Source organism: Macaca fascicularis, chromosome 13 (genome assembly GCF_037993035.2).
Source record: "Macaca fascicularis isolate 582-1 chromosome 13, T2T-MFA8v1.1".
NCBI classification, from domain to species: Eukaryota; Metazoa; Chordata; class Mammalia; order Primates; family Cercopithecidae; genus Macaca; species Macaca fascicularis.
In genome coordinates this window covers 82,694,323-82,719,530 of record NC_088387.1, presented here as the reverse complement: position 1 = coordinate 82,719,530, position 25,208 = coordinate 82,694,323, and the positions used below count along the sequence as shown (strand labels likewise).

Below are 25,208 nucleotides of genomic sequence, written 5' to 3'. Positions count from 1 at the left end.
AAGAATTTTTTTTAGGATCTCCTAAATAATCCAGCAGTGTTATTTTTCACTAAAGGATGAAGTAAACTTTAAGTGTATTTTCCTTTAATAAGCTCAAAAGCTGTGAGTTTTGCAAAATACACATCAACACACACATCTTATATATGAAAGTAAACCATTTATAAGGTGTTTGTTATAATTTTTGGGGCCGGGTGCGGTGGCTCATGCCTGTCATCTCAGTACTTTGGGAGGCCGAGGTGGGTGGATCACCTGAGGTCAGGAGTTTGAGATCAGCCTGGCCAACATGGTAAAACTCCGTCTCTACTAAAATAATACAAAAAATTGGCTGGGCATGGTGGCGGGTGCCTGTAATCCCAGCTACTCGGGAGGCTGAGGCAGGAGAACCGTTTGAACCCGGGAGGTAGAGGTTGCAGTGAGCCAAGATCGCGCCATTACACTCCAACCTGGGCAACAAGAGCAAAACTCTGTCTCAAAAAAAAAAAAAAAAAAAAAAAAAAAAAAAATTCTTTGGATACATAGAAAAAATGAGTATATTTTAAAATAGTCATTTTCCCTGTCTTTTTTGCCAAATTTTATTAAAGGGAGTCCGTGGGCCAGGTGCAGTGGCTCACATCTGTAATCCCAGCACTTTGGGAGGCCGAGGTGGGCAAATCACGAGATCAAGAGTTCAAGACCAGCCTGGCCAACATGGTGAAACCCCGTTTCTACTAAGAATACAAAAATTAGCCGGGCATGGTGGCACATGCCTGTAATTCCAGCTACTTGGGAGGCTGAGGCAGGAAAATTGCTTGAACCCAGGAGGTGGAGGTTGCAGCAAGCTGAGATCGCGCTACTGCACTCCAGCCTGCACGATAGAGCAGAGTCTGGAAAAAATAAAATACAAAACAAAAAAGGAATCCATATGCTCAGGGTTAAAAATGAACAATATTAAGCCAAAGGAAGTCAGAAACTACTAGTACAATGAGAATTTTAATAAAAACTGAAAAAATGGCTTATATTGTAATTACTATGTAATCCTGAAGAAGTTTTCCATAATTATATTTCACTACAATATTAGTAGGAAAAGTCAGGGATAACATTCATGAATTAAAATAAAGCAACATATTGATGAGATAAAGATCATCTAAATAAATGTAAAGATATAGTCATAGATCAGAAGACTGAATGCATTTAAGATCTCAATTCTCCACTAACTGAGTGACAGATCCCACACAATCCCAGCAGGCTGTATATATGATAAAATATCACAAAATTATATACAAAGATATAAAAAATGAATGCATACAAAAACTGGTGAAATCTGACTAAGGCTTAGTTAACTGTATGGTGCCAATTAATTTCCTCATTTTGATAATGCACTATAGGTATGTAAAGATATCACCATTGGGGGAAGCTGGGTGTTGGGTACATGAGACCTCTTTCACTCTTTTTGCAATGAATTTGAACTGTGTATCTCAAAATTTAAAGTTAAGACAAAATTCCAGTAGGCTTTTATATTTAACTTGAAAAGCTGATTCAAAAATTTGTATGGAAAAGCAAAGGACCTAAAATAGATAAAACCATTTTGAAAAGGTAGAACAGAATTGGATAATTCACTCTGCCTAATTTCAAGACTTTCGATAAAGCTACAGTAAACAAGACAGTGAGGTACTGGTGAAAGTATAGACATACAGCTCAAAAGAATAAGAGTCCAGAATATACTCACATGTGTACTGTCAACTGACTTTCATCAAAAGTGCTGAGGCAATTCATTCATGATTCATTTATACAAAGTTCTAAAAGAGCTTTCATGGTGACAGAAAGGAGAACAGTAATTGTGGGCGGGTGGTATTTATGACTGGCTGGGAAGGGGCATGCATTAATCTGTTCTCAAGTTCCTAATAAAGACATACACAAGACTGGGTAATTTATAAAGGAAAGAGGTTTAATTGACTCACAGTTCCACATGGCTGAGGAGGCCTTACAATCATGGCATATGTAGGTTAGCATACAGGCAATGAAGAGGAGATTCTTTGAGCAAGGTAAGGTAGATGATTTATACAGAAAGAATTTTTACAATCTCAAATTTCTAAGAACTTAAACAAACAAAATGAATGTCTTATTTCAACATATCTAAATTTATGGTCAAATCCAAAATTATTCTACAGAGTTTAAGGGCTAAGGTAGGCAGTACATTATTACATTATGAAATCAAACCTATAATCAGGTTAAGGCAGTCAGAACTCAGAAACGTGGCATCTTCCAGAACAAAAAAAGACTGTAAAAAAAACCTGAAGCAAAAAGAAATACTATTTTTGTACATATAAAGGTGGTATGAAAAAATAAATAAAAATTAAAAAAGAAACATGATTTCATTTCTTGAATCGAAGGTCTTTTTTGTATTGGTAAACAAAGTCCTCTTCCTAAAAGCCCAATTTAATCGTATTTTAAAAAAACAAAACGAAAGTTGTATGTGATAGCTTACTGCTATATTCACTAGTCAGTCACTAGGGGTCTTCCGTTCGAAATGACAGAGTATCTTCATATGCATATAACAATTATGAACATTGCTTAATATGCCAAAGATACATTAAGCCTACTGATTTCAGATTTAAGACCTAATAACAGTCCATTACATTTAACTCATTCTGTACCCACTACTGCCAGAACTCTAAGTCAAGCCCAATGCCACCTCCTCTGCAAGGCCTGCTGTGATTTCTCCCAGTCAGAAACAATGATCTTCTTCCTCTAAACTCACGTAGCCATGGTTTGTTCCTCTCATGTTGGTTCATTTATTCATTCCATAAATATATATTAAGAACCTAATATGGGTCAGCTACTCTTCTAGGCTCTGGGGATACAGCAATGAACAAAGCAAAATCACATTTCCTGGATTTACATTCTACTGGGGAGAGACAGGCAATAAACAAATAAACATGTGGTGATACATGCCATAATGAAAAATTAAGTAAAGAGCCGAAATGAATCTTTCTGTGAAGCCAACAAAACTTAAAGTTCAGGCCCCTTCACTAGCATGGCCCTCTATGAGTGCTGAGAGTTGCTGGGACATGTAGACTATTCCAGGTGGAGACAGGGAGCCGGGTAGTTATCAGAAAGCATTTTTTGTGAGCATTTCTGATTAAATGCCTAAGCAAATCTCAGAAGAAAGGGATCTGACTAGGGTTACAGTATTTTGTTGGGATATCTTTTCTCATTCTAAAGATTCACTTTCATACCTTTTTTAATTCTAGTTTTTTGTTTTCTTAATGAGGGTCCCCAAAACTGCATAAACTTCAGGTCCCGTAAAACGTGGATCCATCCCTGATTTGTATCCCTGAAAGTGGTGGGAGAAGTGCTGTTTTTTGTAGGGTGGAAACGAACAGGCTCATTAGAAGGTGACATCTGAGCTGAGACTTTAAATGAAGAAGCAAACCAAACAGATACTGGTGGTGAGGGGTGGATTTTAGGCAGAGACAGCAAGCGAGAAACCCTGAGGCAGAGCATGAGGAACACAGTAGGTTAGAAGGACAGTAGTAGGAGAAATACATAATAATAAATACTTCTAGACACTAACAGCAATTAACAATAACTACACTTTTATGTGTCAGGTACTGTCCCAAACACTTTTCTAAGCATCTCCATTTTACAGCTGAGGAAACTGAGACACAGAGAGAGGAATTAAGTAATTGGCCTAAGGACAAAGCTAGTGGGTGGTGAAACTAGGCAGCCTGGCTCCAGAACCCTGTTCTCAAATCACTATGCTGTGCTACAGAGGTCGGTTGTGCAATTATGGAGTATCTACAGAATCTCTCAGCCAGCAAGAGATTTAATATGATACAAATGAGGAAACCAACAAGGTTTTGATCTCAAACTATGATAGCTAATAGCGGGTACACATTTTATGTTCCTGTAAATACCAAGTACCAAGCCTTGTCATTTCTGCTACTCTACTCACAGTTCCTAACACATTTCCTCTCATATTACAGCTGTTCAATGGATGATGGCTGTTCAATGTACTCTCATGAGAGAACTTACTATTCATTCTCAATACAAAATGATGCATTAGATATGTTTCACCAATAAATACATATACAGATCAAAGGCTGGAGGTAAGTACCTCCTTTAAGGAATCAGATCTGTATCAAATTCAGATAACCTGTTTGTTTGCTTTTCAAACATTCTAGAAAAATTACCTCGCTATCTGTTTCATTGTCACTTTTCATCTCAAATAGCTAGTGATGATGGGAAATTCTACTTTAATCAACTTCAAATGATCTTTCTGAAGTTTAGGGCCATTTCTTCTGGTCTCTCTAGAGTCTATCCTAAATGGAAGTAAATAAAAGTGAGCATAACTCCAAATAACAACGTTTGAGCTTCCTTCAAATGTTCTTTTCTAAATGCTTAAAGTCTTCATATTCCTTATCAGTTAGGTTTAAGAATTGAGTTTTCCAGAAAAGTTCTCACAAATGCTGATTATAATGCAAGAATTAGTCTATGATGATATTAAATAGAACACCTTGAAAGATGCGTAATTACACATAAACTAACACGGAATTCTCTAAATGCATACAAACTGGTTTCCTGATTTTACTGCCCAATCCTCACCTTTTTGCCTGCCAGCTTTCGCGGACACTTTAAATCTATTTACACAGACTACCATGTGGATACTACCTGGAAGCTTAGCAACACGGCAGCCCGTGCTTCAGAGGGAATGGCTTCCAAATACACAAAGATTAAAAAAAATCAGTATCGACCTTTCCAAAGCATGTTCTACAAGACACTAGTACTAAGGACAAGCAATATGTATTACAGAGAAAAAGAATTTCATAGTCAAGTAAGTTTGGAGTTTGCTAGGTTAAGCAAAGTTTACCAAGTTTCTTTACCATAGGACTTCTCAGTCTTTAACCTACTCATGGTATGGCTTTTCCTGAAGCACCCCAACCACACTTTGGAAAATGCCTGTGTACAGAATTTGGCTAATGCCTAAAAAGTCCAGTCCAGAAGTCACTAAAGATGACTCTAAGGCTTAAAGCCTAGAGTCTTTGTGTATCCAGTCTTGGATACACAGGCTAGGAATCGTTCACAGGAACCAGACTAAAACCATAAGACTAGGTAAGACACTTCCTTAGAAACCATATTAAGACTATTCCTTCAAAACTTCTTTTGCCTTATCCTATCTCCAGCTTTACTATCTCCTGCTTCTTTCTAGCAATAAAACTAGAAAAACTTGAGGATATGAAGACTTAAAGGGTAGGAATAATAAAAATTAAACTGGAAAAATGCGTGAGAAAAGATGGCACAATGCATGTGAAAATCATATTATGATCTATTATAACTACCTAATTTTTCCAAGAAAACTTTTTTGAATGGCAAAGCTATGCATTTTTTCTTTTCATTTTTTTGGATCATGAAGCTCTTTAAGAATGCAATGAATGCTATAACCCATCTCCACAGAAAAACACAAATACATACAACATTAAGCCTATTAATTTTAGAGCACTCCATGGGCCTCCTGAGGCCCAACTAAAGAGCTTTAGTTGTCAGCTCCTAGGTCCCTAGGTAACCCAAGCTGCAGGCACTTCATGACAGATAAAGTCTGCAGAGTTACAGGACACTTACAAGATATGACTTTTTTTACACAGTGCAGATAAAATGTATATATGCATTGGCCTGAAAAAAATAAAGATTACTTATTGAGTAAAATCTGAGTTATTTATTCAATACCAAAAATAGAAGGGCATATGATGGTAATAATACTTCCACAACAAAACAGCTCTGAGAGGTTGATTCCACAAGGTCACAGAGCTAATAAATCCCAGATTGTCCACATTCTCATTCAGTGCTTTCTAACTAAACCATGCCACCTTAAGTACAATAAATATGTTATTACATTGAGTAGGAAACCATTTTCAAAATAAAAATCTCCACCAACCTTCCAAGAATGACTATAATCGGGTCTCTATTTAATCCAAGCATTCTATTTTTAGCACCTAAATGTTGACAAATTAAGGAACAAATTATATATATAGGCTTTTGAAAACAAAGTGTACTTCTCTCTAGCACAATTAATTTGTATAAATAAGAAAAATCTAAAACAGCAAAACAAATAACAAAAATATGTAACTTTATAGCATAAACTTGATTATAGACAAAAACACAAACAAGAGTTTAGCAGGCAGGAGGATATGATGCCAAGAACTACATGAAGTTTCTCTGCTTTGGTCACTGGCATTGGAAGAGTCTGGCAGACAGGGTGCAAGCATCTATTATCTGATGTCCACTTGGCAGACTACATAAACAGTGAGGCCTAACGGCACAGCAGGAGTTAGGTATTCCAACTACTACTTAAAGATCTACACTAACTCAGAGTGTGGCTACAACTCAAATGCTAAACTAAATGTGTGCCTCAGTTTCTCCACTGGAAATGTAATACATTACCTGCCCATCTCCTGTCTTTAGAGAGGCAGTACTGCCTATTGGTTAAGAATACAGTCTCTAACTGGTTTAAATTTTGGCTTTGCCACCTACCAACTTTGGCAAGTTAATCTCCTTGTGCCTCAGTTTATTCAACTGCAAAATGGAGTTAACAAGAGCACCTATCTCACAGGGTTGCTGTTAGGATCAATTAGAAAAATCTTACAGTGCCTGGCAAGTAATAAGCATTCCATAAACATCAGCTAGTATTATCATTATTTTAAACAAATGACAAGATTAACCAACTTACTATACCTTTATTACACTTAGGAAATTATAGGCCCTATTTTTTTTTTGCTTTTTAATCATGTGGCTTAACTACTAGCTGTTTTTTTAAATATAGTAAGTACACAGGCAATTATTCCTGTAAAAAGATTTACTGTATACCCTGCCCCCTAAAACGTATACATTAATCAAGTTTTAGTTAACTATTCTTCGGAATATAAGTGAACTCCCCCAACCAGTCATAAGCTACTTGCATCCATCCACTTCTACTTTCACAGTCATCACCAAATTTCTTAACACCATTATTCTTACCTAGACTATGATAATGGCCTCCCAACTGCTCCATTCCACTCTTCATACTGTAGTAGGGAGCTCTTTTAAACACCTAAATCTAATGTCACTTCTCTGCTTAAAAGCCTGCAATGGTTCCCCATTGTCCTAAAGAAGTCCGATCTCCTAATGAGAACTAAGAGGCCTGTAAGATCTAGGGCCACCCTCCCGCTCTGGCTGCTCAGGCTTCTTTCAAATCGGGCCTCAGAGCCTTCACATATCATGCTCCCCTATCTGGCATAATCCCCTCTCCCCAGTAGCCTAAGCAATGCCTAATCATCTCTGGGATCTCAGCTAAAAGGCCTCTGAGCCTCTGACACCCCAAACTGGATCAGGTCCTCCTATTACATGCTCTCATAACCCTGATCCTAATACTCTTCTCTGCAGCACAAAATAAAACTGCAATAATTATTTAAATGGCTATTTCATACTGTCCTTGTCCAAAAAAATAGAAACCCCTAGTAAGATTTGGAACCAAGTCTATCGTTTACTGCTACAACCCAAAGTGCTTACTTGCCCAGTATCTCATACATTGGAGGTGTGCTCAATATACCTATATTGCATAGTGGGAAAGTGATGAGATCCACGATGGTGAAAAGCAGATCATCCACAAAACAAGACCAAAGCAGAACATTGGCTGCACTGTATTAAATATGTAAGTTACCACAGGCATTACACTGAAGAGTAAAAACCTGCTTAAACATGGGCAAAATAAAGTTAAGACTAAACTTTCCAATGCAAAATTAAGTTTCTTTGTGCATCCTCAGGTGTTATGTGAAACAGGAGGAGTTCAACTTCAGTTACCAGTAAGAAGATACACAACTAAATCAAGACTGCTGCCACATTTGGCAACAACCTCCCCTCTTCTTGGCAGTAACTGCGAGGCCAAGAGTTGAGTTGGCCAGGGAAGAGTGATTTATCCTCCCACATTTAGAAGTGGTCCCTCTACAACAGGAATGCTGTACTGCTAATGGACTTTGAATTCTAACCTTGTCAAACCAGTACCTTCCCTAAGTATTCAAGTCACTTTTTAAAAAAACAAGTTTAAAAGGCATCGCAGTCCAATTCGACTTAGAGAAATCAAAGTTGCTCTTTCCAAAAAAAAAAAAAAAAAAAAAAAAGTCATTACTTGGAAAATTAAAATAAACTGATAGGGGGATGGATAAGGCGCTAAAGGCTGAGAGCTGTCGATGGAGAATCGAGGTCGCCCAGCATAGTATAGTAACTACCACCAAGGCCTGGTTGGTAGCGGCTCCCAATCTAGAGCGGACGATCCCAGGTTCGTGTGAAGCAGGCAGGTTTGACAACGCCAGACCCCTGCTGTCCGGTTCGTCGCGCTGACCCAGCCAATGCAACAAACGCCCAGACCCTCTCTGCACTATGATGAGCAGAGTAGCCCGCTCTCGTTCTGCCTTTCCCTGGAAATGCGCGCAAGAGGGGAGGTGGCAAAAATCACGTTCACCGGAGGGCTCAGGTAAGGGCTGGGGAGGTCTCGGGGTTACACATTTGGCCCTTTGTTCACCAAGGCAGCACAGCCCTCGGCGTCCGCAGCTCCTCCTCCCCGACTGCTCCCAGGCGCCAGCGTCTCCCGAGGACAGGCGGCGCGAGCTCGGGCGCCCAGGCTTGGCTGAGGGTCGGGACCCCACGGCCTCGGCGGCGCGCGGCCCCTGCCTTTACCTTGTAGACGTCGCCGTAGGTGCCGCTGCCGATGCGCTGAATCAGCTCGAAGTCCTCCTGCGGGTTCCGGCGGGACAGATCGAAGCCGGGGTTCATGGCGGGCCCCAGGTGCCCCCCGCCTCCCTCCCGGGCAGGGGAGGGGGGGCGCTCAGGGGGCCACACGGAGAGAGGGCGCCGCGGCCGGCCCCCGGCTCCCCCGGCGGTCACAATCGCCCGGCTCCACGCTGCGGCCGCCGCCGCCGCCGCTCCCCTCACGCCGCTGCGGAGGACGACAAGCGGCCCAACCGTCCCCGCCCCCCGCAGCCCGCCGCCGCCGCCCCGAACCCGGTCACACCCACAAGGAGAGGAGAACCCTCGCAGCCCCTCGCTCGGGGTGAAACTCCAACATGGCTTCCGCTTTCGCCGCTCCTCCCCCTCCCCTTACTCCGACTCCTCCAACCTCCTCCCCCTTTTCCCGACTCCCGCCCGACTGCGCAGCCGCGATCCCGGAGGGAGCGCTCCGGGCCTGGCGCGCACCCGACCCCATGCGCGTTCCGGCTCCGCGCGCCTGTGAGGCCGGGGCCGGCGGCTGAACGGCTTGGAACCCGAAACGCCTCGGCTTTCCTGCGGACCCGCGCGCGGCCGCTGCCCCCGGACGCTTGAGAAGGTTTGCCTGGCCCAGGGACCGTGGTTAGGACCAGCAGAAAGTGGCTTCTTTTCGTTTCTGATTCCCCTAACGACAAAGTTGGACCTTGGTTTATCTGGTCCCAGTTCCAAGCAGATAGCATAGTGGTAATATCCAAGACAGCCAATGTCCCAGACTTTATTATTTTAGAAGCAGCTACACATAGGATACCACAGAGTGCTACAGCCTTTCTGGGATTGCGGGGAGGGGTCACTAAACACACCGTGAGGAAAACCCCCAGGAAAAGTGAGCTGTGCTTGCTTGCCCCTGTTTCCGACACTCGGACCCTTGGAGTTGGCCTGCTAGAGTGCAAAGGAGGGCAGGCCAGGAGGGCCGCCAGGGAGGTGTGTGCAGTGGGCAGCGCGTAAAAGCTCCGGGAGGAAAACACGCGAAACAGCTGCCCACCATCCCGCGTGGGAGGCAGGCAGAGCGCAGAACTAAAGCAGTGATTGACCTCCCTCTTTAAGAGGGTTGGATTATCAAAGACGGGCGGGGACTGCGCAGGCTGTCAAGCAACCCTGCAAAGGGGTGGAGGATGGACTAGATCCATTACGGTACCTGAAATATAAACACGTGATGATCCGGAAGCTCTAGCTGTGACCTTACCTATCCAAAACCCCACCCTGCTTAAGACCCAGATTGCGCGTCTTATGTCTAAGCTATGTGGACTCCAGCTCCGATTGTTAATACTTGCCCAGGAAAGCTTGAGGGTAATGGAAGGTTATTTTTTTTCTGTTCTCATTGAACTTCCCAGTAGACATTTCCAAGCGCTTTAATCAATTAGGTGATGGCCACTTTGGCAATACCACCTTGGAGTTTTGCTTCGGAAATGCTTTCCTAATTCCCTTAGGCACCACACCTTCTAACCACTAATATTCCCTAATACCTCGTGGCTCCTGAGAAACTAGGTCTCATCAAACCTGTTAAGGATAAGTATAATGAAATAATAGTAGAGCAAACTACTTAACTGCTTCATCTTTTAAAAAAAATTTTCAGTCCTTTTGCTTATAGGAAAATTGCATGTTTACTAAATTCTCAAATTGTTTACTTTGAGTATCTGTTGACTAAATTGATGTTTTAAAATGGTTGTCTCTTCACCTATACAAGTAGCCTTTCAGTTATGTAATTTTTAATTATTAAATTTTAAAGCATCAGTAATATGAAAGTATCACTTGAATTATTGCCTTAGGAGTGCATCATTGAATATCTTCTAGATGGATCTACCTTCAGGCTCTTCAGGTATCTTGAGAAACTCCTGACTATAAATGTTATTCCATAGCTAAGGATCTCGCTTTTGCCTGTTTAAGGTACTTGCCCAGGACCCAGATTACAGGCCTTCCTTCAGTTTGTCCACATTTCGAGAATTGTTTGGCATCTTTAGGCCAAATGCGAGGATAATTAGCCAAGGGTTCAAATAAGCAGACCTGACAAATTATCCCAAATGGGAGCCAGGTCTGCTCTTTTTCTCTGCCTTTTTTTTTTTTTTTTTTTTGAGACAGAGTTTCGCTCTTGTTGTCCAGGCTTGAGTGTAAGGGTGCAATCTCAGCTCACCGAATCCTCTGCCTCCCGGGTTCAAGCGATTCTCCTGCCTCAGCCTCCCGAGCAGCTGGGATTACAGGCATGCAACACCACGCCCGGCTAATTTTTGTGTTTTTACTAGAGACAGGATATCTCCTTGTTGGTCAGGCTGGTCTCAAACTCCTGACCTCAGGTGATCTGCCTGCCTCGGCCTCCTGAAGTGGTGGGATTACAGGCATGAGCCATCGCGCCCAGCCTCTTCCTTTTTAATGCCAGAAAGCCAAATTCTCAGTACTGAAAGCTGCACAAGAAAGTTCTAATGGTTTCAGTGTTTTGTTTGCTGAGCTTATCATCTGTCCAAATACCTTTGCATTTGCATCACTAATAGACTTCTTTCAAAGGAAAAGGCATTTCAGTAGGGCTGTAACAGTCTTTAAAGTTTTGTCTGTTCCACTTTGGCAAGGCCAACCCAGTCCTTTTGAGAAGAGATGAATTTCTGTGTAAGGGCCTGATTTGTCATGTGGGTTACAACATAAGTAAAACAATTAACTGCTCACGAAGAAAATATTTTGTTTTTTGTAATATATGCATATGGCCAATTCCAGTGCCTTTTCCGCCCATTCTAACAATCCTCAATTTTGCTAGAAGTAACACTAATGATCACAATTTCCTAGAATCAGAGAAAGAGCTTCCCTCTTCTATGATTAGAAGCATTCTTAGAAGTCATCTAATCTTTTTAACTCAGGAACCGCTTCTACAGCATCTCTGCTGGATTTACTGCTGCTTAAATACTCTCAATAAAAGGTGACTCATTGCTTCCCAAAACAACCCACCTCGTTGTGATACAGTGCTAGTGAATGATCATAATAACTAGGAGAAAAGTAGTAATTTCTAACATTGCTAAGTGCTTACAAGATACCGGGAATGGAGCCAAGTATTTTTCATGTATTATTTCATTTAATTAGCACAACAACCTGATGGCATAGGTAATATTATCTCTATTTTATGAGGCACAGACAGATTAAGCTGCTTCAAGGTGACAGAAGGCTCAAATTTGAACAAAGGCAGTATGACACCAAGGCCAGACTCAACCACTAGTCTATACTCTGCTTAGATACAATATACTTAAAAAAAATTTTTTTTTCTCTTATACTAAGGCAACATCTGCCTCCCTGTAATGTATTTAGAGGCAATGATTATTGGATTCTGGTGGTATTGAATACAGAAAAGAAAAGCCACAATGCCTGCCCTCAAGGAGTTTACAGTCTCATAAATAGTGTGAGAAGTACAGACAACGGGCATTAACGCAGACGAGAGGAAGATTAAGGAATGACCCCTTGGCTGGGCACGGTAGCTGATGCCTGTAATCCCAGCACTTTGGGAGGTCGAGGCAGGTGGATCACCTGAGGTCAGGAGTTCGAGACCAGCCTGGCCAACATGGTGAAACCCTGTCTCTACTAAAAATACAAAAATTAGCTGGGCATGGTGGCATGTGCCCTGTAATCCCAGCTACTCAGGAGGCTGAGGCAGGAGAATCACTTGAACCTGGGAAGCGGAGGTTGCAGTGAGCTGAGACTGTGCCATTGCACTCCAGCCTGGGCAACAGAGCAAGACTCTGTCTCAAAAAAAAAAGAAAAAAAAAAAGAATAACCCTAAAGCTGAACCTTGAAGAATGCATAGACAGACAAGGAAAAGTGGTGCGTGCCAGACTGGCTGCTTAGTGCCTTAAAGCACCTACCCGTTTAAGCATCACACAGCAAGGAACACAAAAAGGCCAAGACAGATAGCAGTCCCCACCTGCCAGCATGTCCAGGCCATCCTTCTGTTGGCCCATCCCCCATGGGTTTCTGGCTTAGGAACTCCTTGATCTCCTGCACAGGCTCCCAATTTCATCCTCAGACCCTCTTGTCTGACAATTCACTGGAGCCCCTTCTTTGGCCTATTAACCTCAGCCCTCCTTATTTAACATAACCACCACTCACATTTTCAGTACATTAGCTGCTCTGGAAACAGGATACTCAGCCATCCTTAGCTCAAAAAACACTATAAGCGGGTCATGCACCAGGGGAGGAAAATCACACAGAGATATGTATGTGAAATAATATGGCACATACAGCTGGGCGTGGTGGCTCATGCCTGTAATCCCAGCACTTTGGGAGGCTGAGACTTGGGGATCATGAGGTCAGGAGTTTGAGACCAGCCTGGCCAACATGGTGAAACCCTGTCTCTACTAAAAATACAAAAATTAGCCAGGTGTGGTGGCATACACCTGTAGTCCCAGCTATTTGGGAGGCTGAGGCAGGAGAATTGCTTGAACCCGGGAGGCAGAGGTTCCAGTGAGCCAAGATCATGCCATTGCACTCCAGTCTGGGTGACAAGAGTGAAACTTCGTCTAAAAAAAAAAAGAGAGAGAAATGATATGGCACATACAATAGACAATTGTGCCTAAATTCTGAAGACAGAGGGAGATGGTGGCAATGGAGCTAAAAATACCAGATTTCTTTTTTTTATTAAAAAATTTTTACTTATGCCTGGGCATGGTGGCTCATGCCTCTAATCCCAGCACTTTAGGAGGCTGAGGCGGGTGGATCACCTGAGGTCAGGAGTTGGAGATCAGCCTGAGCAACATGATGAAACCCCGTCTCTACAGAAAAAAATACAAAAATTAACCAGGAGTGGTAGCATGTGCCTGTAATCCTACCTATTCCGGAGGCTGAGGCATGAGAATCGCTTAAATCTGGGAGGCGGAGGTTGCAGTAAGCTGAGATTGCACCACTGCACTCCAGCCTCAGTGACAGAGTGAGACTCTGTATCATTAAAAAAAAAAAAAAAAAAAAAAAAAATTATTTATGTGTTTCATTTCTCCCGAGCTTTAAATTGAGGCATAACGGACAAATAAAAATTGAATGTACTTACAGTGTACAATGTGACGTTTTGATATATGTATATGTTTTGAAATGATTACTACAGACCAGCTAGAAAAATTTACTTACAAAATTAGGGTCTGGAGTGCTGAGAATGGAGGAAAGAGAAATAACTCAGGAGATAAGTGGGAGATGGAATTCACAGGATTGGGGAAGTGAGGAAGCAGGTGAGAGATTAGTGACTCACAGGCTTGTGGCTCTAGCAATTGGGAGGTCATCATAGCATTTGCCATAATGAAGGGAACTGGTATAATTTGGGAGAGAGTTTTTGTACTGGGTTAAAGTAAATGATCTGTTTTGTAGTTAAGTTTGAAGTGCTCAACTGGAAATGTAAAATTAGTGATAAAAATGTGGATCTGAAATTTAGAAATGATATCAGGGCTAATATTGAGATTTGGGGAGTCATAATTCAGAAAAATTTATTGAGCATTGATATGGTTTGGCTGTGCTCCCACCCAAATCTCATCTTGAAACTATATTCCCGTAATCCCTACATGTGGTGGGAGGGACCTGTTGGGAGGTAATTGAATCATGGGGGTGGTTTCTCCCATGCCATTCTCATGATAGTAAGTTCTCACAAGATCTGGTGGTTTTGTAAGGGGCTTCTCCCTTTGCTCCACTCTCATTCTCTCTCCTGCTGCCATGTGCAGAAGGACATGTTTGCTTCCCTTTCTGCCATGATTGTAAGTTTCCTGAGGCTCCCCAGCCATAGGCAACTGTGAGTCAGTTAAATATCTCTCCTTTATAAAGTAATCAGTCTCGGGTATGTCTTCATAGCAGTGTGAAAATGAACTAATACAAGCATTTATCATGTGTCAAACACTAGATTAGATTATGATGATGCAATAGGGCATGGTCTCTGAACTTGAATTGAGAATACAGAGAAGTTCTCAGTGAGAACTTCAGAGAGGTACAGGGAAGCAGAGCCAGAAGGAAATATTAGATGCCCCTGGGGCTAATAATTTGGCTGTTTTCTGAACCAATATATGTTTTTTAATTTTCTTTAAATCAATTTTTTTTTTGACACAGGGTCTCACTTTGTCACCCAGGCTGGAGTGCAGTGGCGTGAACATGACTCACTGTAGCCTTGGCCTCCCAGGCTCAAGATATCCTCCCACCTTAGCCTCCTGAGTAGCTGGAACTACAAGCACACATACCACGCCTGACTAAGTTTTCTTTATTTTTTGTAGACATGGTGTCCCATAATGTTTCCCAGGCTCCTGGGCTCATGCGATCCTCCTGTTTTGGCTTCCCAAAGTGCTGAGATTATAGACATGAGCTACCATAACCAGCCTAAACCAGTATTTTAAAAAACAGGTACTCAGTATTTATTTACAAATGAGGGAGAGCTCTGCCTTGCCGTGGGTGGAGCTGGGAGTTCTCACGTGTCAACTTTCAACCACTCCTATTCTGAGCAATTTACCTCAGTTCTCAGATTTGCATACCCCCAATAGTGTTTCTCAATAGAGGTTTTATTAGCATTTTGGGTGGAACAATTTTTCCTTGTGTGGGACGATCCCCATGCATCATAATATTCCTGTCCGCCCCTTGTCAATACTGTTCCCAGCCATACTGACATCAACAAAAATAGCCACACAAATTTTTGAATGCCCAAGGTTTGGCTGGGAGGGTCGGGGTGTGAGTGAGTGGATTGAGAATGTTTGCCTAGCATCTTCCTTGGGAGAACTATCAACCACACCAATCTGTTTATCAAGGTATTTCTTTCTATCTCATACAGTGTATTTGCTGACAGAAGTTCTGATATGTAAAATATTATCTGTTTTATTACATTTCCAATGTCCAAATGATGTTGTTTCACTGCCTTCCATAGATTCACAGCCAACATTCCACTTCCTCCTGCCACTTGTCATATACTTCCTGGAACTACTTAGGAGAGCACCAAATGTAGTCTTTGTAAGTTTTAAAGTCTTCACAGAGGAAGGAACATCTAAGCTGATACTTAAAAGACAAGTAGAGAATTAGCCAGGCAAAAAGGTACACTCTACACCAAAGGTAGAAAGTTTACATTCAAAAACATGAACCTAGTTCTGTTTATGGTGAATGTGATAACAGATGAGTCTGGAATGGTAAGCAGGAACCAGTCCATGATGGAGCATATAAATTGTGTTAAATGATTTGGATTTTTCTCTTTTTTTTTTTTTTTTTTTTACTGAGAACAAAAGGGAGCTATTGGTGAGTTTTTGGCATGTAAATAACAAGATCTTATTTGTTAGCTGCAGTGTGGAAAATGAATTGGAGACAGGTGGCAAGACTGGAGACATGATATGAGAATAATCAGGAGACCTTTGCAATGGTATAGGTTAGAGAAAATGGTGGCCTGAATTAACATGTGGAGTGCATGTCAACATACAGTGATGGTAGTATTTGAAATTGTGGGTTGAGATTAATTCTCATAGGGAAAATGTATGGAATAGGCAGAAAATGGGTTCCTACAAATCCCCAATATTTAGGGGGTGAGCAAAGTAAGAGAATTTAGTAAAAAAGGCCAAGGAGGTGGGACCCAGTGTGACATGTGGTAACGGAATTATGTGGCACCTATTGGAACGAACAGTCAGGTTTCCGTTCAGGGAGTTACTTGCTGTATGGGATGTGATTAGCTGACAGCCTTCCACCACCATGCCTTTGGGATCTATCACAGCATTTACGCAGAGGTCTGCCTCTCTCCAGATCCCCCCAGCCAATGCCTGAGCGTGGCTATTGCTGTCCAGTGCACTTTCTTCTGATGGGCAATCTTTGCTCTGGGGTCCCCATTGGCCTAATTGAGCCTTTCTGAGAACTGCCACGCAGACAGACTCTACCCAATTCTAACTTCTCCCGTTCCCTTTATGGTATTAAGATGTGGAGTGCAATCTGACATTCTTCCCTCCTACTGCTACTTTTCCTCTTTATCCTTCACAAGTGTTTTCACAGATTTCTTGCACTTCAATTCAATCTTACTATCTACTGAAGTAGTACAAATGATATCAAGGAAATAAAAGAGGAAATTTTAAGGAAAGTGGATCAACAGTATTAAATACCAAAGAGAGACCGGGAAAGAGGGGGACAGAAAAGTATTGTTAATTATCATTATGGAGATCAATGCTAACCTTAACTATTGGAGTTCATATTTTCTCTTCTGCTATTGTGTCTCCTCTTAGTTATATTCTCCCAAATCCCCTTCAGCCTTTCTTATACATCACGAACTCTATACATCTCATCTGGACCCCCTTCGTATGGACGCATTTAACTTGTTAATACCTTTCAGAGTAAACTTTGGCAAAGAATTGAGCTCAGTACTCCAAATGCAGTCTGGTCAATATTTACTATGGAGGGATTATAACTACCTATTACTGGAACACTTTATTATAGCCTAAACTTTTATCCAATTTTTTTTAGCCCAACAAACTCAGGGTCACTGTACTGCTCAACTCTGGGAGATGCCATTCATACTGTTATCTATAATTCTAAGATCCTAAACCCCAACGTGACCCCTTGGTCCTGATCAAGAAAAATCGCCAAAAATCGTATTTGCCCCCTTCTAAGATCATCACAAGTGTTCTTGAACCCACGCTGTCATAAAGTGTCAGGGACAAGAAACCTGTTCTCATACATCTCACTGTGAAGTTTCTGCCCTGACATCAATCTATCAGGCCAGATGTTATCTTCTCACCCCCAGGCAAATATAACACCACCACCAATAAAACTGAGCACAGAGTACCTGTACGTTATATTGCTACCAGCTGAGATCTTGAAAACACAAAAGAATTATCTAGACAGGAATCTCTCATCTTCTTGGGAAGCTAAGATTTTAAATGACATCTTTTCAGACTCAACCAGTCCTGGAGGGTACAGGCTACATCAAAAATAGACAACAAAATGTGGTCATGTACCATATGACAACATTTCAGTCAACAACAGGCTGCATATATGACAGTGGTCCCATAAGATTATAATGGAGCTGAAAAATTTCTATTGTCTACTGATATCATAGCTGGTGTAACGTAGTAGTGTAACGCATTACTCACATATTTGTAGTGATGCTGGTGTAAAACCTACTGTGCTGCCAGTCATGTAAGCGTTCAGTATATATATATAATTATGTATAGTACATAATACTCGATAATACATGACTATGTTATTGGTTTATGTATTTACTATACTATTTATCCTTATCTTAGAGTATATTCCTCCTACTTATCTAAAAAAAAAAAAGTTAACTGTAAAAGAACCTCAGGCAGGTCCTTCAGGAGGTATCCAGAAGAAGGCATTGTTATCATAGGATATGACAGGTCCGTGTGTGTTATTGTTCCTAAAGATTTTCCAGTGGGGTCTAGGCATGGAGGCTCAATGCCTCTAATCTCAGCACTTTGGGAGGCTGAGGCAGGAGGATTGCTTGAGCCTAGACATTCAAGACCAGCCTGGGCAGCATAGCGAGATCTTGTCTCAAAAAAGTTTTTTAAAAAACCTTCCAGTGGGACAAGATGTGAAGGTGGAAGACAGTGATATTGATGATCCTGACCCTTTATAAGCCTAAGCCAATGTACGTGTTTCTGTGTTAGTTTTTAACAAATGTATTTTAAAAGTAAAAAAAGAATTTTAAAAATTTAGAAGTACAAAAATGCTTGTAGAATAAGTATATGAAGAAAGAAAAGACTGAACATGGTGGGATGCATCTGTAATCGCAGCTACATGGGAGGCTGAGGCAGAAGGATCATTTGAGTCCAGGAGTTCAAGACTAGCCCTAAAAGAAAATATTTTTATACAGCTATATCATGTGTATGTTTTAAGCTAAGTGTTACTATGAGTTAACTTTTTATTATTATTATTATTTAAAAGTATATAAAGAGGTAGTGGCTCACTCCCGTAATCTCAGCATTTTGGGAAGCTGAGATGGGAGGATTGCTTGAGCCCAGGAGTTTAAGACCAGCCTGGGCAACACAGGGAGACCCCATGTCTATAAAAAATTAAAAAAAAAAAAAATTAACCAGGCCTGGTAGTGCATGTCTGTGGTCCCAACTATTCAGGAAGTTGAGGTGGGAGGATCACTCAAATCTAGGAGGTTTGAGTCTTCAGTGAGCTGTGATTGTGCCACTGCACTCTAGCCTGGGTGACAGAGCGAGACCCTGTCTCAAAAAACAAACAAATAAAATTGCAATAAACTAAGATTAATCTATTATTGAAAAAAATTGTATAAATTTAGTGTAGCCTAAGTGTACAGTGTTTATAAAGTCTACAGTAGTATCCTGTAATGTCCTAGGCCTTCACATTCACTCACTACTCACTCACTGATTCACCCAGAGCAACTTCCAGTCCTGCAAGCTCTATTCATGGGAAGTGTCCTATACAAGGGTACCATTTTTTAATCTTTCATATTGTGTTTTTCACTATGTCTTTTCCATGTTGAGATACACGAATACTTACTGTTGTGTAACAATTGCCTACAATATTCAATACAGCAACAGGCAGTACAGGTTTGTGGCTTAGGAGCATCAGGCCACACCATATAGCTTAGATGTGTGGTAGGCTCTACCCTCTAGGTTTGCATAAGTACACTCTATGATGTTCATGTAACAATGAAATCACCCAATGACACATTTCTCAGAATGTATCCCTGTCATTGAGCAATGCATGACTGTATTGAAGAACGCTAAGGAAGTACACGCTGCTAAGAGACAGACCGAGGGATGGTTGAGATCTTTTTTTTTTTTATATATAAAACCTTGCTTATATTTATCTGTTATCCCATGATATATTACAGCATAGTGTTTCCCTGATTCCATTTTATGTAACATCCAGCCTAGAATTCCCCTCAGATGCCTCTGGTTAAGAGGTGTTGCCCTGTGTCCTAGTTCCCAAATACAGAGCGCTGTTGGGCCAGACCGACCTGGCCCAGAACAAATATAGTCACATACATTGTGTTTCCAGAGTTGCTCACAGACCCAGAGTCGTATCCTGCTGGCCTTTTCACTAGAAGTTTTATTGTATGTTACTATTTCTCTCCTAGGAGGACTTCACCCCTGCACAACAAAACCTGTATAATAGTAAAGCAAATCGATTTGTAGATTTAGAAAGTTCATCTTTTTTGAAAAAATCATCCATTAATTTGGTTTAAACCTGGATTGGAGTTTTTCTTTCTCAAAACAGATTAAAACTAGAAATAAAAGCTCAGTTAAGGCTGGGAGTGGTGGCTCACGCCTGTAATCCCAACACTTTGGGAGGCCAAGGCAGGCAAATCACAAGGTCAGGAGTTTGAGACCAGCCTGACCAACATGGTGAAACCCTGTCTCTACTAAAAATACAAAAATACAAAAAAACCTGTCTCTACTAAAAATACAAAAATAAAAAAATACACCAGGCATGGTGGCGCACACCTGTAATCCCAGCTACTCAGGAGGCTGAGGCAGGAGAATCACTTGAACCTGGGAAGCAGAGGTTGCAGTGAGCCAAGATCGTGCCATTGCACTCCAGTCTGGGCTACAGAGCGAGACTCCGCCTCAAAAACAAACAAACAACAACAACAAAAAACTCAGTTAAAATAGTTCAAATACCAGGAGTTTTCCATTACCCCTATTTCCTCTTCACAATTCAAGGTCAATGAGAAGGTAACTCATTTCTCAAACTGACCTGGATCTCTGCCCCAAGAAACAGATCCATTTGCTGAGTCCGAGCTCATGGTAATGGCAAAATGGCAAAGCCTGTCTAAATCAAGGTATGCCTCTTCTTCTTCTTCTTTTTTTTTTTTTTTTTGAGACGGAGTCTCACTCTTACCAGGCTGGAGTGCAGTGGCTCGATCTCAGCTCACTGCAACCTCCACCTCCCGGGTTCAAGTGGTTCCTCTGCCTCAGCTGGGACTACAGGTGCGTGCCACCATGCCTATTTTTTGTATTTTTAGTAGACACAGGGTTTCACCATGTTGGCCAGGATGGACTCAATCTCCCGACCTCGTGATCTGCCTGCCTTGGCCTTCCAAAATGTTGGGATTATAGGTGTGAGCCACCGTGCCCGGCCAAGGTATGCCTTTTCTTAGTATTAGAGCCAGACCTTCAGTCTGGGATCATATCATCTGGGTTACTTAGAGATACTTTAAAAATATATTAATCTTCTTTTTTTTTTTTTGAAACAGAGTTTTCTTCTTGTTGCCCAGGCTGGAGTGCAGTGGCGCAATCTCGGCTTACTGCAACCTCCGCCTCCTGGGATCAAGCAATTCTCCTGCCTCAGCCTCCCGAAGTAGCTGGGATTATAGGCACGCACCATCACACCCAGCTAATTTTTTTGTATTTTTAGTAGAGACAGGGTTTCATCATGTTGGCCAGGCTGGTCTCGAACTCCCGACCTCAAGTGATCCACCTGCCTCAGCCTCCCAAAGTGCAGGGAATACAAGTGTGAGCCACCGTGCCCAGCCAAAAATATATATCTTTAAATTAGTAGTTAAACATAAATTAGTAGTTAAATTGTGGTATGACCTCTCTCAGCTAAGCATCTGATACTATCAGGATAGTTTTAACATGTGTTGATGGAATAATTGTTCTCATTGTAAAAGAAACAAAAGGAAGGAAATTCATGAAAGTTGCCGCGCCAGTTTGTATTTTATTTACAAATGGTTAAGCTTGTATATGAAATTTGTGAATAGCCTCTTTCAAATTTAAGTGTGGAGCTGCTTATGGTCAGTCTGTGTCTATCTCAGTGCCTGGAAATGTTTCTATGAATTTGTAATGCCTAAAAGCATAACACTTTTGCATTGCTGATGCCAGTATTTAGGGTTTATGTATCCTCTCACCTAAGGAGAGCATTATTCTGTCATTCCACATAAACTCAAAACACCTATCTGCAAATCTGAATGCAGTCTGTTGTCTGCTATGTGGTGTGCAAGCTCTTGATTAGACTCTCTGGCCCCGGTCTCTTCCTCTTCTGATAATAGCACACCTGGTCAATAAACATGCTTCCAAAATGCCAACAATGGAAATATGGAAGTTCCGAGGTGAAGCTAAATTTGGAATAAATGTGAGTTTACATTTAGACATGTTGACTTTGAGGAAATGAGAGGGAATTCAAGGAGGAGCTATTGCAAGGATAGTGACAGATTCTGAATACGAAGTATAAGAGGGTAAATTGAGCCATGCAAATAGAGACCATATTTGGAGTCATGAAATTTCTGAATGGGGTCTGAGGGTGTAGAGCAATGTGAGCAACCTTCTTTCTTCTTTTTTTTCTTTTTAAACGAGGGACTCTTAAAAGTAACAGAGGTGGACCTTATTTTTGTAAACATTGAAAGTGAAAATAATGTCACTGAATTCAATGAAAAAACGTATGCTTTAGGATGATTTCGTAAAGGATGACTATTCTTCCTCCAGGCAAGTGTTTTCTGGCATTTTCTTGATACATATCTGGCATGGGATTTAAGGGATGGATAGTGGAGGTCCAAGTGGAGAACTGAGAGAAGAAGGGGAACCAAAGAAGAACTATCAGCTTTCAGAATGTTGGAAGAAGGAAAAGGGAGAAAATAAGCAGAAGTTCAACAAGCTGAGTACTTGTGAAAGAGATTTTGGGTTTATGTTTGAGGACTAAAGAGAATAGAATGGAACTCAAATGTAGCTCTATACAATGAATGGGTTCCTCTTTGATGTTTTTTTCCAGAGTTGGAAGTAAAGGTTAGAATACCTTTTTAAAATTACTACGCATCTTGGCTGGGAGCTGTAGCTCACGCCTGTAATCCCAGCACTTTGGGAGGCCGAGGCAGGTTCATCACCTGAGGTCAGAAGTTTGAGACCAGCCTGGCCAATGTGACAAACCCTGTCTCTACTAAAAATACAAAAATTAACTGGGTGTGGTGGCACGTGCCTGTAATCCTAGCTACTCAGGAGGCTGAGGCAGGAGAATTGCTTGAACCCGGGAGGCAGGAGAATTGCTTGAACATGGGAGGCAGAGGTTGCAGTGAGCCGAGATTGTGCCACTGCACTCCAGTCTGGGCAACAGAATGAGACTCTGTCTCAAAAATCAATCAATCAATAAAAATAAAATAAAACAAAAGAACTGCATATCTCTATATGTGACTGAGCAGAGTCTCAGGCATGTGAGACTCCGGGATTTATTAGGGCTACAAGAAGAATGCCAATGAGAAGCTTGGCAATGCTTTTGAACCACTAAAATGTTATCTGGTCGTATCTAAGATGTCACAACACTGAAGCAGATTTCTAATCTTTTATAACTTAATTTGCATGGCTCTTTAGAGTTTAAATGTTTTTACATTTATATCTTATTTTATCTTTGGAATGACTTCTTGAATTATTATCATCCATAATTTGTAAATGGGGAAATTGAAGCTTAGAGAAGTAAACTAGAAGCATATCAGAGTTTTTAATTAATTCCAATCAATTTAACATCTACTGAGCCTTGATCTGAGTTTCAGGTTGTACTAGATATTGGGGATGCAAAACTTAATAAAATGTGCAACCAGTCCTCAACCATTACACCATTACTTTCTTTGCTTTTCCCAAATTCTCTCCCAGAGGTTTGATATCCACCCTTACCTTGGGTTGGGCCAGTTCATAGTGAGATACAACACTGAGCATCACTTACACAAACACCGCTTACAGAAAGTATTGACTCCAGGGTACTCTGGAAGTTCCACACCTATGATGTAGTTAGCAGAATTGCAAAGGTGGCTGGCTAGACACAGTGGTTCATGCCTGTAATCCCTATGCTTTGGGAGGCCCAAGTCAGGAGGATTGCTTGAGGCCAGAAGTTTAAGGCTATAGTGAGCTATTAGTTGTGCCACTGTACTCCTGAGTGAGACCCTGTGTCTAAAAATGAAAAATAAAAACAATTGCAAAGGTAAAGAAGATCAGGGAACTCTTATACAACCACATTAGAAGGCAATTCAGCAAAATCTAATAAGCTAAAGATATCTTTATCTTACAATCTAGCAATTTCACTTCTCCATGTAGAAACTCTCCCTTAAATATGCAAGGAGACGGGTAAATGAATGTTCATTGAAGTATCATGTATAACAGAAAAATAATTGGAAATGATGTAAGTTTCCATCCACCTGAGAATGGGTAAGTAAATTGTTTTGTGATCACACAGTGGAATACTACATATTAGTTAAAATGAATGAACTAGAACTGGAACTAAAATATGCATAAATCTCAAAAAATGTAATACTGAATGATAAAGTAGCAGAAAATACATGAAGTATGCTACTGATTACACTAAGTTTAAACATATGAAAAAATACTAGATATTTCTATGTGTGATAAGCATTTTAGAATATTCATGGTCATAATAAACATCATATTCAAGATAGTTGTTATGTTCTGTTGAGGAAAAAAGGATTATCATATAGCATGCAGAAGGCTTTAGCTGATTCACTTCAAAAAAAAAGAATCTGAAGCAAATATTGCACAAGTTAATACTTGACAAAGATGAGTAGGGAGGAAAAAAAGAGCTTGTTATTATTTTCTGTATGTTTATGCTTGAAATATTTCATTTAAAGGTGTATATGGCTCCTAGACCGGAATTCTTGGCTTTTGTGATTTTGTGTGTGTATATGTGCAGAATTTTCTTTTTTTTTCCTCTTCCCATGTTGAAATTCCATCCATTCTTTGATGACTAGCTTCTCTCACCACCTGATTGAGAATTTCCATGATGACTTTCTCAGTTCACACTATGTTCTCCTTTTTTTTTTTTTTAAGATTTATTTATTTATTTATTTACAGATAGGGTCTCGCTCTGTCACCCAGACTGGAGTGCAGTGGTACGATCATAGCTCACTGCAGCCTCAAACTCCTGGGCTCAAGTGATCCTTCTGCCTCAGCTTCTCAAGTAGCCAGACTACAAGTGTGTACTACTATGCCTGGCTAATTAAAAATTTTATTTATTTATTTTTTTATAGAGGCAGAGTCTCGCTTTGTTGTCCAGGCTGGTCTTGAACTCCTGAGCTCAAGTGATCCTCCCGCCTTGGCCTCCCAGAGTGCTGAGATTACAGGTAGGAGCAACCATGCCCAGCCTTCTCCTTTTTTAAAGCCCACTTCTATAAGTGTGGAAAGTTCTCTTGTATATATGTTTGTATCACTAGATTTTTTTTATGTTGTAGGCTAAATATATGTTGTCTTGCGTTACTATTTGACTTGAATATACATAAATCTTGTTTCTCCAATTATATTGTAAAAATCTTAAGAGCAGGGACAATGTCTTCAACTTTGTTAATTCTTTCACAGGGCCCAGCAGAGCCTGACCAAATACTTATTAACGTAAAGTGGTATTTTTACCAATAATTATAACCCTTCCTACAAAACCTTTGCGTAGAAACTTTAAAATAATAATTTGAGCTACATTTGCTTTTATTTTCCCAGAGAGAGAATGCTAATGAGCTGTGAAATGACCAAAGATCTGGCAGCAGAAGGGAAGAGAAAAAATAA

At 40.9% G+C, this 25,208-nt stretch overlaps 1 protein-coding gene across 7 annotated transcripts in view; it reads right to left on the bottom strand.

Annotated features, from left to right (window-relative positions):
• The window catches only part of MAP4K3 (mitogen-activated protein kinase kinase kinase kinase 3), a 189,325-nt gene extending 180,245 nt beyond the window's left edge, over positions 1–9,080 (bottom strand). For 6 of the 7 annotated variants that reach the window (XR_006691463.3, XM_005576048.4, XM_005576050.4 and 3 more), the window contains exon 1: positions 8,686–9,080. Coding sequence is in view for 4 of the 7 variants with exons in the window: in XM_005576048.4 (XP_005576105.1) it covers positions 8,686–8,781 (96 nt within the window). In the remaining 3 variants the exon portion in view is untranslated. The remainder of the gene's footprint in view (positions 1–8,685) is intronic. The other variant, XM_045368605.3, reaches the window with a different exon arrangement.
• Positions 9,081–25,208: the final 16,128 nt, after the last annotated feature.